A 16,322-nucleotide genomic window follows, 5' to 3' on the forward strand; every position below is an offset into this window, starting at 1 on the left:
AGCTCTCTGTGTATTATTACTCTGTGATTTTATAAAAATGCCTAAATATTATTAAAATGAAGTATTTATTTCTTGGTGTGTGTTTTGTCAGTTAGAAAAAAGGTAACTGACTAAAAAATAAAATCATCATTTATGTACATACCAATCTTCCAGTCCCAATGAATGGTGGCAATATCCTTATATTCCACAAGCAATCTACAGTTAAAACAAGAGGTCACAGAGGATCCACATACTAATTTTCACTACTTTATAAGCACTAATTGCTATACTTCAGATATGCTGAGAAGTTGACTTTTGAATTTTTCCTAGAGAATAAAAATAGCTATATTCTTTTTTTTATATAAAAATAACAAAGAATAAAACCAAAGGGATTTATAACCATGTGTTTAACTCCCTTAGAAGCACTCTTGAATAGGAGGTGGCTATAACAGAAAATATTACATTATGTTTTATCTTTGGATAGGAAGTTAGTATTTTCAAGAAATAATTGAAAAAGGAAGTCTTGACTGGTGATTCTTTTACCACTGGTGATGCCATAAGAAAATGAGGCATAATTCTTGACATTTCAAAAATCCTCTAAAATATATTTAGCAAGTTAACTGATTTTAAAGGTGAATTTGGGCCAAATAAACAATGGACATTAGTAATTGGAAAGTAATCATCTATGACATATTTGCTTATCTTGTTTGTAAGAAATTGTATACTTACAGCTGTATGCCACTGATAATTGTTCCAAATAAGCCCACCATTCCTAAAAACTCTTGTCTGCTGAGCTTCTTCACAATGTACTCTTCACACACATTAGAAACGGCATAGAGGGAAGCCCCAAGAAGGACCAAGATGTCACCAATCAGAACATCACTACCTACAGAAGACAAGCCACCCAAAGGAACACATTGTCAATAGAGAAACCTATTGTTAGCTTGTTTCCAGGAGTTTATATGGCTTATGTATAGTTAAGATTAAGATTTTATGGGAGGAGAAACCCTGATTCCTAGAAGTTTAAAGACTCTTGATCTTCTGACTCTGGCACAATTCTATTGTGATTTTTCATGTTTGGACTCCTCAAGCGACTAACAGGTAGAAGATGGGGGTATATGTCTTAATGTAAGGTCTCAGAAAATGACTGTATGACATAAGAAATTAAGGGAATTTATTGAAGGGAATTAATTGAAAATTACATGGAAGGAAGCTAAGTAAGCAAGGTCATGTGTCTCTTAAAGCAGTGGTCCCCAACCCCTGGGCCGTGGACCGGTACTGGTCCGTAAGCCATTTGGTACCGGTCCGCAGAGAAAGAATAAACAACTTACATTATTTCTGTTTTATTTATATTTAAGTCTGAACAATGTTTTATTTTTTAAAATGCCCAGATTCCCTCTGTTACATCCGTCTAAGACTCACTTTTGATGCTTGTCTCGGTCACATGATACATTTATTCGTCCCACCCTAAAGGCCAGTCTGTGAAAATATTTTCTGACATTAAACCGGTCCGTGGCCCAAAAAAAGGTTTTAAAGGGATTAAAGGTTTTAAAGACAGTAATCCCACTGTCTTAAAGGGATTACTAAAGTCACTTGTAGATTGGGTGAATCATAGACCTTATTGAGATTTTATACCATCAATTGTCTGAACTTTGACCCACAGAATATATCAGTGTTTTCATCAACAGAGTGGACATAAATTCTTTATTTGATTAAACACACACACAAGACTCTAAAGCCTTGGCCAAAAAGCTCAGTTGGTTAGCGCATTGTACCAATACGCCAAGATTGCAGGTTCGATCCCCCGTCAGGGCACACAGAACAATCAATGAATGTAAGTAGAATTAAGTAGAAAAACAAATTGATCTCTCTCTCAAATCAATCAATAAAAAGTTTTTTTAAAGAAAAGAATCTGTAGTAGGTTTTCCAGTAACTAATCCAAATATACAGGACAAAAGATTGTAAACATATAAAGAAACTTCTTTCATGACGAGCAACAAAACTAGTGTGACAGAATGGAACAAGAACTGTGGACAGGTAAGAAGAACACAGAGTAAGTACTCTGTGGAACTTGTTGCCATACCAGAAGAAGCAAGTAAATCTGAAACTAAAATTAAAAAGATAATAAGAAGGACATATTTCCTACCTTCTACTACATATTTGAAAAGTGAAAGTGAAAACCTAAGCAAAACTTTTCTCTGTGACTGAACCAGAAACAAGTAACACAGTCTTACCTGAATTGTCTTCCCTCCCTGCTAATATGTCTGCACCAACCATTGTTCCCACACCCAGCAGACAGACAGCCACAGCAATGAAGTGGATTACTCTGTATCTTGCATAAAGAACAAACCATGAGAGAGCCATCAACACAGGAATCCCAAAGCAATCCAAAAGCTGCATGGAAGGAGAAACAAACAGGTTAAAACATCTCTCATTCACTAGCATATAGCTAATTAAGTAATAATAACAGTTAGCATTTACTGAGCATTTATTATTGCCAGTCTGTACTAAATGCTTTACCTGCATTAATTCATTTAATCCTCACAGCAACCTATGAGATTCAAATTGCAAACCCCATTTTACAATTGAGGAGAAAGACAGGTCCAGAGAGGTTAAATTAGTTGGTCAAAGTCACATAGTTACAAGTTAGAAAGTCTGGCCAGTGGAGGCACAGTGGATGGAGTGTCGACCTGGGACACTGAGGTCCCAGGTTTGAAAACCTAAGGTTGCTGGCCTGAGTGTGAGGTCGTCGGCTTGAGTGTGGGATCATAGACATGACACCATGGTTTGAAGACCAAGGTTGGAGCACCCCCCCACCCCCGCAAAGCACGTATGAGAAGCAATCAATGAACAACTAAAGTGCTGCAACTACGAGCTGATGCATCTCATCTCTCTTCCTTCCTCTCTCTCACTCTCTCAAAAAAGTAATAAGAAAGTCAGAGCAATAGTTGCTGCACCCAGGAATGGTTCCCAAGGGCCTGTGGCATTTACCTCTACACTCTCACTTGTGTTTATCCTTAAATTCAACAGGCACACTTTCCTACCTATATGTACCCATTCTCTCAGTCAATGAGTACTTAAGCATGGAGACACTGTGAGAGGAGCTGGAATGCAGAGACAAAGAGAGACACAAGCCCTACCCTCAGGAGCCTACAGAAGGCCAGACAGACATAGAATAAATAATCACACAGCCAGACACTTAACTGCAATTGGGCTGAGAGCTACATAAAAGTACTGGTTACTATGCGAGAGCAAGAAGACACCATCTCCCTGACAGTGTCCAGCTCCACCCTGTCAGACACACACTTGCTCACAGCATAGACTCTTGCTCCTCCATCACCTGTTGCTCCTGGCTCCAGAAAACACGTGCTATCCCACTGATACTGCCAATCTGAAAGGCAGGGGGATTAAGAATGACAAAAGGATAGCAAGTCCAAAGTCATGTATAAGATAAAGGAAAAATAGAGATTTCATTCACTCAGTTCTTCACAAATTTTGTAAAATGTGTTCAAGGATAAAAGATATTTCTTATACTATTAATATCCCTGCCCCCTCAATCTGCTGCCTTATTGCTTATCCTGTTGTTTTTCACCTTGTCCCTGGCTCTCTGTCTGTTTAACCTGGACGAGGCAGGCCCCTAAATCTCCAGTGGCCTGTCTGATCCCACCCACAGTTGTTTACTAAATGTCTTCCACTGCATTGTTATTACTGGAGTCTGACACCCCGTGTGTAGAAATGGGCACCTTACCTGGTTATTTATTCCAGCTGCAGAACTCTAATCTCCTAAGTGCTTTATTGAGCCCGCCTGAATAACAAAGCATTAAACGATGCAAGTGATAATGATAGCCTGTCCCAGAAGACACCAGCAGAATCCAGCTGTAATGACTTAACAAAGTCTGAACTACAGTCCTTAAACAAAAAAGTGGAAAGTCTCCCTAAAAACTCTCACAGTAGACTCCCTGTCCTCAAATTGTATCTTTTTTTTTTCTCTTTTTTTTTTTTTTTTCTGAAGCTGGAAACAGGGAGAGACAGTCAGACAGACTCCCGCATGCGCCCGACCAGGATCCACCCGGCACGCCCACCAGGGGCGACGCTCTGCCCACCAGGGGGCGATGCTCTGCCCCTCCGGGGCGTCGCTCTGTCGCAACCAGAGCCACTCTAGCGCCTGGGGCAGAGGCCAAGGAGCCATCCCCAGTGCCCGGGCCATCTTTGCTCCAATGGAGCCTTGGCTGCGGGAGGGGAAGAGAGAGACAGAGAGGAAGGAGGGGGTGGGGTGGAGAAGCAAATGGGCGCTTCTCCTATGTGCCCTGGCCGGGAATCGAACCCGGGTCTCCCGCACGCCAGGCCAACGCTCTACCGCTGAGCCAACCGGCCAGGGCAAATTGTATCTTAAAATCAAACTTAAAAGTGCTCTATTTTGAACAATTTTGGTGGGCAATGAGTAGCCAAATAAGGGAGCTGCCTAGGTCGAGTAGGAGTTCCAGACTTCCCAGGCCCCTGACAACTGCATGGGCTATAGCCAGTCACCCTCTAAGCCAAAATAGGAAATGAAGAGATCAGACCAAATGACATCCCAAGTAAGTCCCTTTCAGCTCCAAAACTCCAGGCCTGACTAGGCGGTGGCGCAGTGGATAGAGCGTCGGACTGGGATGTGGAGGACCCAGGTTCGAGACCCCGAGGTCGCCAGCTTGAGCGTGGGCTCATCTGGTTTGAGCAAAGCTCACCAGCTTGAGCAAGGGGTCACTCGGTCTGCTGAAGGCCTACGGTCAAGCACATATGAGAAAGCAATCAATGAACAACTAAGGTGTCAAAAAACAAAAAACTGATAATTGATGCTTCTCATCTCTCTCTGTTCCTGTCTGTCTGTCCCTGTTTATCCCTCTCTCTGACATTCTCTCTGTCTCTGTAAAAACAAACAAACAAAAAACTCCAGGACTTCTTATCTGGTATCTGTCACACTCAGCCAATTACCTACACTGAATCTCCTTTTCAAAAATGTATTCTTGGTGGCTTTTTGATGCTTTCAGTTCCAAGATTCCCTGTCTAATTTAATCTTTAAAAATTATTGTACAGCCGCAGTAAGTGAGGTACTAAGTAGGACCCTGGAGGCGAGAAGGTATAAGTATAAAAATGAGTTATACTTTATCAGAGATACAATGGAGTATGGAGGAGAAAGTGAAACTGAATTAGGGGGGGGGGAGAACGGAGGGGGGTGGGCTTCAAAAAGAGTTACACTCTAGAAAGAACAGAATGGCACAAGAGAGTAGAAGGCAGCTGTGGGTGAGGACCTGAGTAGAAGCCGAGGCCATAGGATGGATGCCAATGGCCACATCCGGAACCTCATGTAAGCATTACTACTTGTAATTACAGAATCTTTGAAGAAATCCTTAGGAAGGAGGTTCAAAGACGACCAAATCCAAACTTCCACCTCTCAGATCACCCAGGCCAGAGATTTACACAAGTAGAGAATCAGAAGGATTCCCGGGACAGGCACTCCTCACTCCTGGACAGAGCTGTAGTTGTTAACATGGCTTTTAAGAAATACACTCCTTGTTACAGCCATAAATACATAACTTTTGTTACACGCTTTGGTTTTTCTAAGAGGCAAAAGTAGGAAAAAACTGTTTTGGAGAGTATGCAGTGTTTTACAACCGCGGGTCTGTGCAGACCCGTCTGCCAGAAATTTCATACCAATCTGAGAAAGACTTAACCACCCCGATGTTGTATGAAGATTATAGACCCAATGATCTTAGTCACATGACTTCTGCCTTAGCAGTCCCCAAAATAAGTCTCCTATTTTCACTGATCCCCAAGGGTAAAAAGGTTGAAAACCACTAAAAGGCATGACCTTCAGTCAAAAAAACCCAAGTGCAAGTATTTGAACACACCTTTGTGTTAAGACCTCATACTAATTTAAAACTTCTAATTATTAGTCAGAGATCGGTTTCTGGAAATTGGAATCAAGCAGTTGAATTGTGTGTGAGATCTGAAAGTAGATGTGACTAGAAAACGCTATTTTCTACATACCTCTACCCTCACTGCCCATTGTTGAAAGTACAGTTAATACTATTTATGATGAACTTCATCCTGTAGGTAACTCCTGTTTTAATTTTTATGAATTTCTGGGTTTTCTATGTACCTCCAATAATGTCTGCCCTAACAAATATTTCCTATCTGGGCTTTTCAACATGCCAATCAAAATATTTCCTATCTGGGCTTTTCAACATGCCTGGCAGGTTGGCTCAGTGGTAGAGCATCGGCCTGGCGTGCAGGAGTCCGGGGTTCGATTCCCGGCCAGGGCACACAGGAGAAGCACCCATCTGCTTCTCCACCCCTCCCCCTCTCCTTCCTCTCTGTCTCTCTCTTCCCCTCCTGCTGCTGAGGCTCCATTGGAGCAAAGTTGGCCCGGGCGCTGAAGATGGCCCATGGCCTCTGCCTCAGGCGCTAGAATGACTCTGGTCACAGAGCAATGCCCCAGATGGGTGGAGCATTGCCCCCTGGTGGGCATGCCGGGTGGATCCCGGTCGGGCGCATGCGGGAGTCTGTCTGACTGCCTCCCCGTTTCCAACTTCAGAAATATACAAAAAAACAAAACAAAACAAAAACTAAGGTTTGCTGTGGAAATGTTGTAGAAAATAAAGCATTTAATAAAATGCATTCTGGTAATAATAGCATTTAACGTATATTCATATTGGAAAAATACTTATTTTTCCTCAATCCTTATCTTTTCCAGGTGAAATAAGTCTAATCTCAGTTTAATTTTTCCCTAAAATTTGGAGATCAAATAATACCTTTATTTTACATAGTGAAAAAAGTGATGCATCAAAAAGTTATAAATTCATTAAATGACAAAATCTAAACCTGGCACTGGAGTTTATCTCATTTTCACCTCCATTTATAAAACATTCTGTTGTTAATAATGGTGAGTCAGTGTTATGACATATCCCATAGTTTCCTAACATTTAAACAACTGAATCAGTCTTCCTCAACTCTACCACATTGAAAAGTATGCTAGATAAGAACATTTTCATTCAATCCAGCAAGAATAACCTAATAAACAAATAGAGATGTAAGTTTCACCTTTGGCTACCATTTCTGCCAAGATGTCTAGTAGGTGGCTTACAAGCACTCCTTTGTCCTGCATATCTACTTGCAAACCTCCAAGTTTTCCATAGCACAAAGGTCCACCCACTTTATATGCCACATGTGAGCAACACAAAAGAAACAGAACTCTCAGCCAGTGTGCTCTATGGATAGAGCACTGGCCCAGCATGCAGATGTCCCAGCTTTGATCCTGGTCAAGGCACACATGAGCAGTGTCCATCTGCTTCTCTTCCCCTCCCTCTCCCCTTCTCTCTTTTTTCTCCTCCCTCTTCCCTCTCTCTTCCCCTCCCTCTCCCCTTCTCTCTCTCTTTTCCTCCCTCTTCCCTCTCTCTTTCCCTCCCTCTCTCCCTTCTCTCTCTCTCTTCCTCTCCCTCTCCCCCTTCTCTCTCTCTTCCCCAGCAGTGGCTGACTGGTTCCAGATTTGGGTGCTGAGGATAGCTTGGCTAATTTGAGCATCAGCCCCAGATGGGGTTGCCAGGTGGATCCTGGGTGGGGTACATGCTGAGGTCTCTCTATTCCCCTCTTCTCACTTAAAAAATAAGCAGAACGCTCATCAACATCACAGCATCAATTGCCAACTAAATATCTATGCTTATCTTGGTAGAAACCATTTTAATCTGCTAACTCAGATTTGCAGTTTGGGAACTCATTAACTTGTATGCATGTTCACTAATTCCAGGAAAGCTTACTCATTAGCACATACACTCCACTGGAAAACAGACAGCATCCACCTGTGCTTAAGTTTTCTTCAAGTGAACAGGTTTTCAATAAAATTAGGTTAATATATATGAGTTCAGATTTTTCTTTAAAAACTATAAAATCTACATTGGTCAGAGGACTCCCTCTTACCTGAACACTGGTTAGCGTTGTGTACTGGTACGCTCTGACAATCAGGTAATTAGCTTCCACATCTGCTAGTCCCAGAAGGATGTACTTCCACCATTTTTTTTTCAAGATGTATAAAAGGTTATCACTGCCTGGTTAAAAAAAAATCTAGGTTAGTACATGTTACTTGGAAATAATGCCGTGCAAATTAATTTAGTGTTTACTGTGTATTTTGGATGTGGCCTCTCCTAATTTCCATTACTCATAACCCAAATTCTTATAACACTTCAGCAGAGTCAGCTGGATTTTTCGAGTATGAGACCTCAGCTAAGGTGTCATCATAGACCAAGTATTCAATGAAAGCATGAGAGAGAAAGTAGAAAAATAGCTAAATTCCCTTGCCCATTGTGATGGAAATATCCAGGTGTGGTTCAGATGTTGCCATTCCTGACAAGCTACAGCTTTCCCCCGGAAATGAGATGTTTTCTTATGAAGTCCTTGGTAATTTAACCTCTATTCATGGGCTTCTTCAAAGGAAACTCTGCACGTGGTCTTTCCTTTGGAAGAGATGTGCTTTCAAGAGAAAAGTGAGTGACTACTTTGGAAAAAAGATTTAGTGGCACCACTGAAGAAACACCTTTTATTCACCAAATTCTACTTATTCAATTTAACTGTGATTCACTTCTTTGCAGAATCTAGCATCACAGGAGATACAGAGTTGGCACATACATGAGTAGGCTTATTATAAAACAACCTAAAAGGAAATAGCGGTAATAAGAATTATAACCAGCTAATTATCATTAATACCCGATTAACAGAAAAATCCTGAAAACAAAGTTAGTCTTCCTCAACATGAGATGATACAGCAGGCACCTAACAGCCATTAGGGAGACCACAGTGCTGTGTTTATGAATTACACTGACTTACTAAAGGACAAGGCTTACAGACAAGAGCGAGTCCAGGGCTATTAACCACGCACCAGTTCGTACATTCCCCTTCAGATGGTTTCTTCTCTCCACAACTGGTTCCTATTTTCTTTCAAAAATAAATTTTTAATCCTGACACAAAGGAACACCGTTGATGCTTTAACATTCATATTAAAAGAGAATTAGCAAACACTACATTGGTACTTTTATTATGTGCCTTAAATATGATGAAAATGGAAGTATTGCACCTTCCCAGTTGATTTGCATTACTCATTGACTTCACATTCCTAAATTCAATCTCATCTAATTTATTTTATAACACTATTCTCTTCTCTTGTGGGGAAAAATGGTTGTTGTCATGACTAGAAGCCCCTAATGCAGAATAGTGGTAGAGCATGGGCTCTGGCTGCCTAGGTGGGAACCCTGGCTCCACCAGTTACTACATATATGACTCAGAGCCTCGGTTTGTTCATCTGTGAAGTGGGGATAATAATCCTCACTTGACTTGTTGAGAGGCTTCAATGAGTAATACCAAACCCAAATAAGTTAAGCCATTAAAATAATAACATGGCACAAAAATGTTCGTCAGAACCTAGTTTTTCTCATTTTTGTGTAGCTAGTGAGAATTGATAATTCTATAATGATTCTAAAACAACTTAACCAGCAGTGATAAAGATGTTGGTTCCCAGCCAGTTCCTTGTCTTTGATTCTCTCATAACATAGACCTGATCTACATGCAATTGATGCTCCATTTAGCTTTCTCCACTTAGCTGGAAATACAGATTTTGGAGAGTAAGGTTTTTAACTGTGTTTTAAATATTATCTCTTAATCTTATCAACCACAGGAAAAAATTAAACCTAACTTGTAATAGCACTTAGACTGTTTTTGACAACTTCTTCTGTTCCAGGTTGGTGCTGCTTATTTTAAATAGCAATTTCAGAGATTATGTATAAATCTCTAATCACGGCTTTCACAGAATTCAGGTGTCATACCCTTCTAATAACTTCTATAAAAACAGTAATAACCTGACCAGGCAGTGGCGCAGTGGATAGAGCGTTGGACTGGGATGCGGAAGACCCAGGTTCGAGACCCCGAGGTCGCCAGCTTGAGCGCGGGCTCATCTGGCTTGAGCAAAAGCTCACCACTTTGGACCCAAGGTCGCTGGCTCAAGCAAGGGGTTACTCAGTTTGCTGAAGGCCTGCGGTCAAGGCACATATGAGAAAGCAATCAATGAATGACTAAAGTGTTGCAACGTGTAATGAAAAACTAATGATTGATGCTTCTCATCTCTCCATTCCTGTCTGTCTATCCCTCTCTCTGACTCTCTCTCTCTCTGTCTCTGTAAAGAAAAAAAAAAACAGTAATAGTTTTCCCTTTTCTTAGTTTTGCTTCATGTTTTATTTTTTAAAACGTCTAAAAGTCAAATTTTTTCATGAAGATAATGTGTTGAAAAGGTTAATTCCCACATTTAGCATACCTGATTGAAATGCCAGCATCACTGTGTAAATTAGAAATAGCAAGCAATAGTTGATAAAACTTTGAAGCATTGGGGTGTTCAATTTGTATTTTTCTGCCAAATACTGGCTGGTGATGGCTGTTCCGCATATACACAAGGACAACATCTGACCCAGGGCAATTGTTTTCAAAATATTCCTAGAAAATAAAGAAGGAATTCTGAATAACTTGCAAGTAAGTTGTACCTTTGACACAAATACATACCATGCACGATACATAGTTTAGTATGCAACAAAAAAGGAAATGCTAATTATTTCAGGTGGTTCATTATTCCATTTTATTGCTCACTTGAGATGCACAAAAATTAAAGTTTTGGACTTTGAGAGACCACGGTTTTAGACTCTTTTACATTTCTGATTTCCCATCATTACCACAAAAATGCAAATTCCCCCATGGTACTGACTGTCCATTTAGAAATCACTTTGAATACTTAGCTACGTTATTCGAAGAGAGAGAGAGGGTGTGTGTGTGTGTGTGTGTGTGTGTGTGTGTGTGTGTGTGAGTTTTATGTGTGTGATTTTTAACAACTCAGCTTTAACTCTAGTTTTAAGGTCTTCCTATTTGTTATATATTTAACATAGTCTCATCCTTCCTTTTTCCTGGTTTTTATTTCTTCAACTAAAAGTAAAGGTATTCAATGTTACCTGCACATTAGAATCACAGCATTTTTTTTCTTTTGGGGATAGGGTTAGTGTTAGGGAAAGGGTTATGGTTAGGGGTTAGGGTTGGAGTTAGGGTTACGGTTAGGGATAGGGGTTTAGGTTTAGGGTAGTCAGAATCACAGCTCTTTTAAAAATGACAACATCAGGCTGCACCCGAGACCAATTACATCATCACCTTTGAGGTGGATTCCAGGTATCAGTGATGTCCCAAAGTTACCCAGGTGATTTCAACATGCAGCCAAGATCATGAATCACTGCTCTAGTGGATCCACAGAAGAATACAACCCAGACCTTGCCCATTAGCAATTTAAGAGAGAGAGTTCTCTTTTTGCCTCTTGACTCTGACTTTCCTAAACTCTCTCAAACAACTAGTATCTGGCTTCTGTGTACCCTATATCTCTTGCTAAGTGGCCCCAGGCCCAGCACTAGTGGCAACTGGCCTTGGTTCATTCACAGCTTGGCCTCACCTGGGCACATCCAAGCCCAGCACAAGTAGCAGCCATCTGCAGATCATACTTATGCCAAGTGGTCCCAGGCAGGGCCAGGCAGTGGTTGACCCCTTGCACCTCCCAGGAGACCCCAGAGCTGGTGCACCTGCTGTACAGCTTCTCACCATACAGGATTACAACCCTACCACGTCCACAAGTGACACACTCAGTGAGCATCAAAGCCCCACTGAAGCAAGTCCTGCTCCACAGGGTCAGCTCCTGAGGAGCAGCAGCTCCTCTGCTATCCTCGTAGCCATTCCTCACAGCAACCAGCCTGGGGATCAATTCCGCCCAATGACACCAACAGCAATCAAGGCTCAACTACAACAGGACAACGCACACAGCCCACACAGGAGCGCACCTGGAGCGCCCAACCCAGAGGACTGGGGAGGCTGCGCCACTCGGTCCCACAGGACACCTACTTCCTAAGGTCACGTTACCAAGTTCAGAAGATATAGCAGCTCTACTTAGTACACAGAAACAAACATAGGAAAAAGCCAAAATGCAGAGACAAAGAAATATGTCCCAAATAAAAGAACAGGAGGAATCTCCAGAAAAAAATACTAAATGAAATGAAGGCGAGTAAACTACCAGATACAGAGTTCAAAACAATGGTTATAAGGATGCTCAAGGAACTTAGCAGAACATCGACAATTAGAATTTTAATAGAATGAAAAAGGACACAGAAACCATTAAAAAAAAAAAGCTAGTCAGAAATGAAGGATACACTAACTGAAATGAAGAATAATTTATAGGCAATCAACGATAGAGTAGATGATGCCAAGAATCAAATCAGCAATTTGGAACATAAGGAAGCAAAACACACCCAATCAGAACCATAAAAAGAAAAAAAAAATATGCTTGACTGGTAGTGATGCAGTGGATAGAGCGTCGTCGAACTGGAATGCTGAGGACCCAGGTTGGAAACCCCAACATCACCGACTTGAGCGCGGGCTCACCATCTTGAGCACAGGGTCACTGGCTTGAAGCTCAAGGTCACTGACTTGAGCTGAAGATCTCTGGCTTGAGCAAGGGGTCACTGGCTCGGCTGGAGCACCCTGGTCAAGGTACGTATAAGAAGCAATCAATGGAGTGACGTCACGGAAATGGCGCCGTGAGCAGCGCGTCCGACAGATCTCCCCAAAATCACAACAAATTTATCAACTAGAAACAGGAAAATTTATCTTCGGAGCATTACAGAGTTCCACACAAACTGAAAGCAAAAGGACTGTTATCACTTGAATCTGAGAGACGAGGGTGTGGAGGAAGCTACCGCAGGGACGTTCATTCAAGCCGCGAGGAAGTGCGCCTGTGGTAAGTCATCCCGCACTCGGGAGCCACGAGCAGCAGCCTCGAGCCGCCGCCGCCAGCCACCGCCGCGAGCCGCCGCCGCGAGCCGCCGCGAGCAGCGCCCGGGTCGGTTGCAGAGCGAGCACCGCCCACACTCCGGAGCGGCGAGCAGCCGCTGGCGCGCGCCCGGTCTGGTTGCAGACCGAGCATTGCAGACCAAGCACCGCTAACGTTCCCAGCGGCCCGCGCACGGGGAGCGGGAGAGGCCCCAGGGCGGTATTCCCTACTTGGGAGATTCTCTCCGCGGGCGGGGCACCTCACCCAGCCATTCAAGCTAACAATCAAGCGTTGGGGGAGGGGCGCGCGCAGGCAACCTGAAATACCTTCGGGAGCACAGCTGCGACCCAATTACTAAAATTAACTTAACCCGTGAAATCTGCGCACCCTCGGTTCTAATTGATAAGATCTCTCTCAGTTCACCGACCCAAGACAAGAGGCGTGATATTTTTTAGTGCCTCTCGCTAAAGGGGCGGGGGCAACTTCTGATTGATAGAGCCTCCATATTCAGGGATAAACGCTAACAAGAAGGACTTGGCAGATAATAAGATCTATACCACACTAGTCGCAAGCAGAGACTAGTGCCTCTTCTTACCAGCCAAAACAGGCTACAAAGTGGGGAAAGCCTGGGTTGAGAGGTCCAACTGAATGCTAGGCGCTGAACAGTCACCTTGACAACAATTGACTCCCACCCCCGCCTGATTACACTGGAGGCCCTGACTGCCAGAGCCCTTCCCAAAGTCTTGCACTGAGTGGGGATAGAGTGGGGATTTCCCAGCTCTTTGAGCCTCTTACTCCCCAGGCAGAAGCAGTGGCAGCCTTATAGCTGGATCACCAGGCTGCTAATTCAGGAAGGGGGGACTAGGAGAGAGAATCCACGAAAGCAAACTCTCTCATCGTTGGACCCTGCAAACGCCAACAAGCCTTGACTACCAGCAAGACTAAAGCCAATTATATGACATTGCCATAGAATCCCATCAACTGCAAATCCCTACCTAAATGTGACACAGGGGCAGAGCCTGGGGTACAGAGTCACCGACCAGGAAGAGGGAGAGAAAAGAAAAAGGAAAAAGTTAACATCTCAAAATCAAGAAAAATCCACAGACTTTACAACTTGTTCCACTAATTTTTTGTTGTTGTTGTTGTTGTTGTTGTTTGTTTCTTCTATCTTATTGCCTTTATTTCCTCCACCTCGGTCCTTCTATTCTCTGCCCATCTTATGCTTCCCTTTTCTTGAACTACACTACCCATAAGTGTTACATTTTATTTCTCTTCTTCATCCTCACCCTCCTTTGGGGTTATACTCCAGGACACTTAACTCTCACTCTCTCCTCTTTTGTTTTGTTTTTTGTTTTTGTTTTTTCGCTTTATTTTGTTTTTTTCTCTTCCTTTTTTATTTCTTCCTTCATTTTTCTCTTTTTCTTATTCTTTCCTTTCTATTCGTTTTTGCTTTTCTCGTTTTACTTTCCTCCCATTTAATCCTCAATCACGAACAAATTAGTTAATTTGGGACTCAAGGTTTTTTTTGGCTTTATTTTTCTTTTTCGCTTTTGTTTTTGTTTTTTTCTTGTTAGTTTATTTTTGTGGCATTTTGGGTCCTCCCAACCCAAGGTCTCCATTGTATTTGGTCTTCGCTCCACTTAATACAACAGATTTTTACTTATTATTTTTATTTTTTTCTTCTTTATTATTCCTTTTTTTGTCCTTTTTTCTGGTTCCCTCTTATCCCTCTCATTATATCTCTTAGTTGACCATCACCCGCAGGCAGATCAACTTATGCTTGTCTAAGATTTTCTTCCTTTTTTTTTTTTTTTTTTTTTTGCATTTAGTAGGTCCCTACTCCCCTTTTTTTTTGCCCCTTAAACTCTTCACCGCAAACCAGGCCCTCCATTATAGGCACGATATTTCCCTGAGGAGGGGAGAGGAGGGAAGGAGAAGAAAGAAAAAAAAAGGGGGAAATAATAAATTATTACTGCTTTTTTTTGTGGGGTGTTTTACCCTTTGGGTTTTTTTTTTTTTTTTTTTTACATTTTACTCTTTATTAATTCTAATTAGTGCTATCAACAAGACCACCCTCAGATGCCAATAAGAAGGAGGAAATCGAATATTATGGATACAAAAGAAAGAGAGGTAACACAAATAGATGTGGAAAAATCTATGGAGAAAAGACTTAACATATTGGAAGCCTTGGAGCTAAATGACAGAGAATTTAAAATAGAAATCTTAAAAATACTGAGATATACAAGAAAACACAGAAAGGCAATATAGGGAGATCAGAAAACAACTCAATGAACACAAAGAATATATTACCAAGGAAATTGAAACTATAAAAACAAATCAAACAGAAATGAAAAACTCAATTCACGAGCTGAAAAACGAGGTAACAAGCTTAGCTAGCAGAACCCAGATTGAAGATAGGATTAGTGAAATAGAAGACAAACAACTTGAGGCACAACAGAGAGAAGAAGAAAGAGACTCAAAAATAATAAAAAACGAGAAAGCCCTACAGGAATTATCTGACTCCATCAGAAAGAATAACATAAGAATAATAGGTATATCAGAGGGAGAAGAGAAAGAAAATGGAATGGAGAATATACTCAAACAAATAATAGACGAGAACTTCCCAAGCCTGTGGAAAGAACTAAAGCCTCAAATTCAAGAAGCAAACAGAACACCGAGTTTTCTTAACCCCAACAAACCCACTCCAAGGCACATCATAATAAAGATGACACAAACCAATGACAAAGAAAAAATTCTCAAGGCAGCCAGGGAAAAGAAGAGTACAACATATAAAGGAAGGCCTATTAGATTATCATCAGATTTCTCAGCAGAAACTCTACAAGCTAGAAGAGAGTGGACCCCAATATTTAAAGCCCTGAAAGAGAGGAACTTTCAGCCAAGAATACTATACCCATCAAAGCTATCCTTCAAGTATGAAGGAGATATAAAAACATTCACAAATACAGAAAAGATGAGAGAATTTATCACGAGAAAGCCCCCACTCCAGGAAATACTAAAGGGGGTTTTCCAACCAGATTCAAAGAACAAAAGAAAACAACACCACAAGTAACAGCTCCACCAAGAACACAATAAAACCAAACTTAAACTGTGACAACAAAGGAAAAAAAAGGGGGGAGAGAATGGAGATTAACAGTAGCAAAGGACGATGAAGTGCAGAAATACTTATAAGATAGGGTACTACAATGAATATGGTAGGTACCCTTTTCATTACTTAATGGTAACCACCCTAGAAAAAACCACCACAAAAACACATGACTTAAAAAAGGTAGCAACAGAGGAAAGAAGTATGGAACACAAACAAACAGAAACAAATGATAGAAAAACAAAAGAGAAGAATCAAACTAGACACAAAACTAACAGAAAGCAATTTATAAAATGGCAGTAGGGAACCCACAAGTGTCAATAATTACACTAAATGTAAATGGATTAAACTTACCAATAAAAAGACACAGAG

At 41.5% G+C, this 16,322-nt stretch overlaps 1 protein-coding gene across 3 annotated transcripts in view; it reads right to left on the bottom strand.

The window, feature by feature from the left end:
- Positions 1-16,322, bottom strand: part of SLC35F2 (solute carrier family 35 member F2) — a 69,727-nt gene that overhangs the window by 20,531 nt on the left and 32,874 nt on the right. For all 3 annotated transcript variants that reach the window (XM_066371597.1, XM_066371598.1, XM_066371599.1), the window contains exons 2-6: positions 10,313-10,488; positions 7,933-8,060; positions 2,214-2,373; positions 709-865; positions 143-195 (exon numbers count right to left, since the gene is read on the bottom strand). In XM_066371597.1, coding sequence (XP_066227694.1) covers positions 143-195; positions 709-865; positions 2,214-2,373; positions 7,933-8,060; positions 10,313-10,488 — 674 coding nt within the window. The remainder of the gene's footprint in view (positions 1-142; positions 196-708; positions 866-2,213; positions 2,374-7,932; positions 8,061-10,312; positions 10,489-16,322) is intronic.

This window comes from Saccopteryx leptura, chromosome 1 (genome assembly GCF_036850995.1).
Source record: "Saccopteryx leptura isolate mSacLep1 chromosome 1, mSacLep1_pri_phased_curated, whole genome shotgun sequence".
In the NCBI taxonomy this organism is placed as follows: domain Eukaryota; kingdom Metazoa; phylum Chordata; class Mammalia; order Chiroptera; family Emballonuridae; genus Saccopteryx; species Saccopteryx leptura.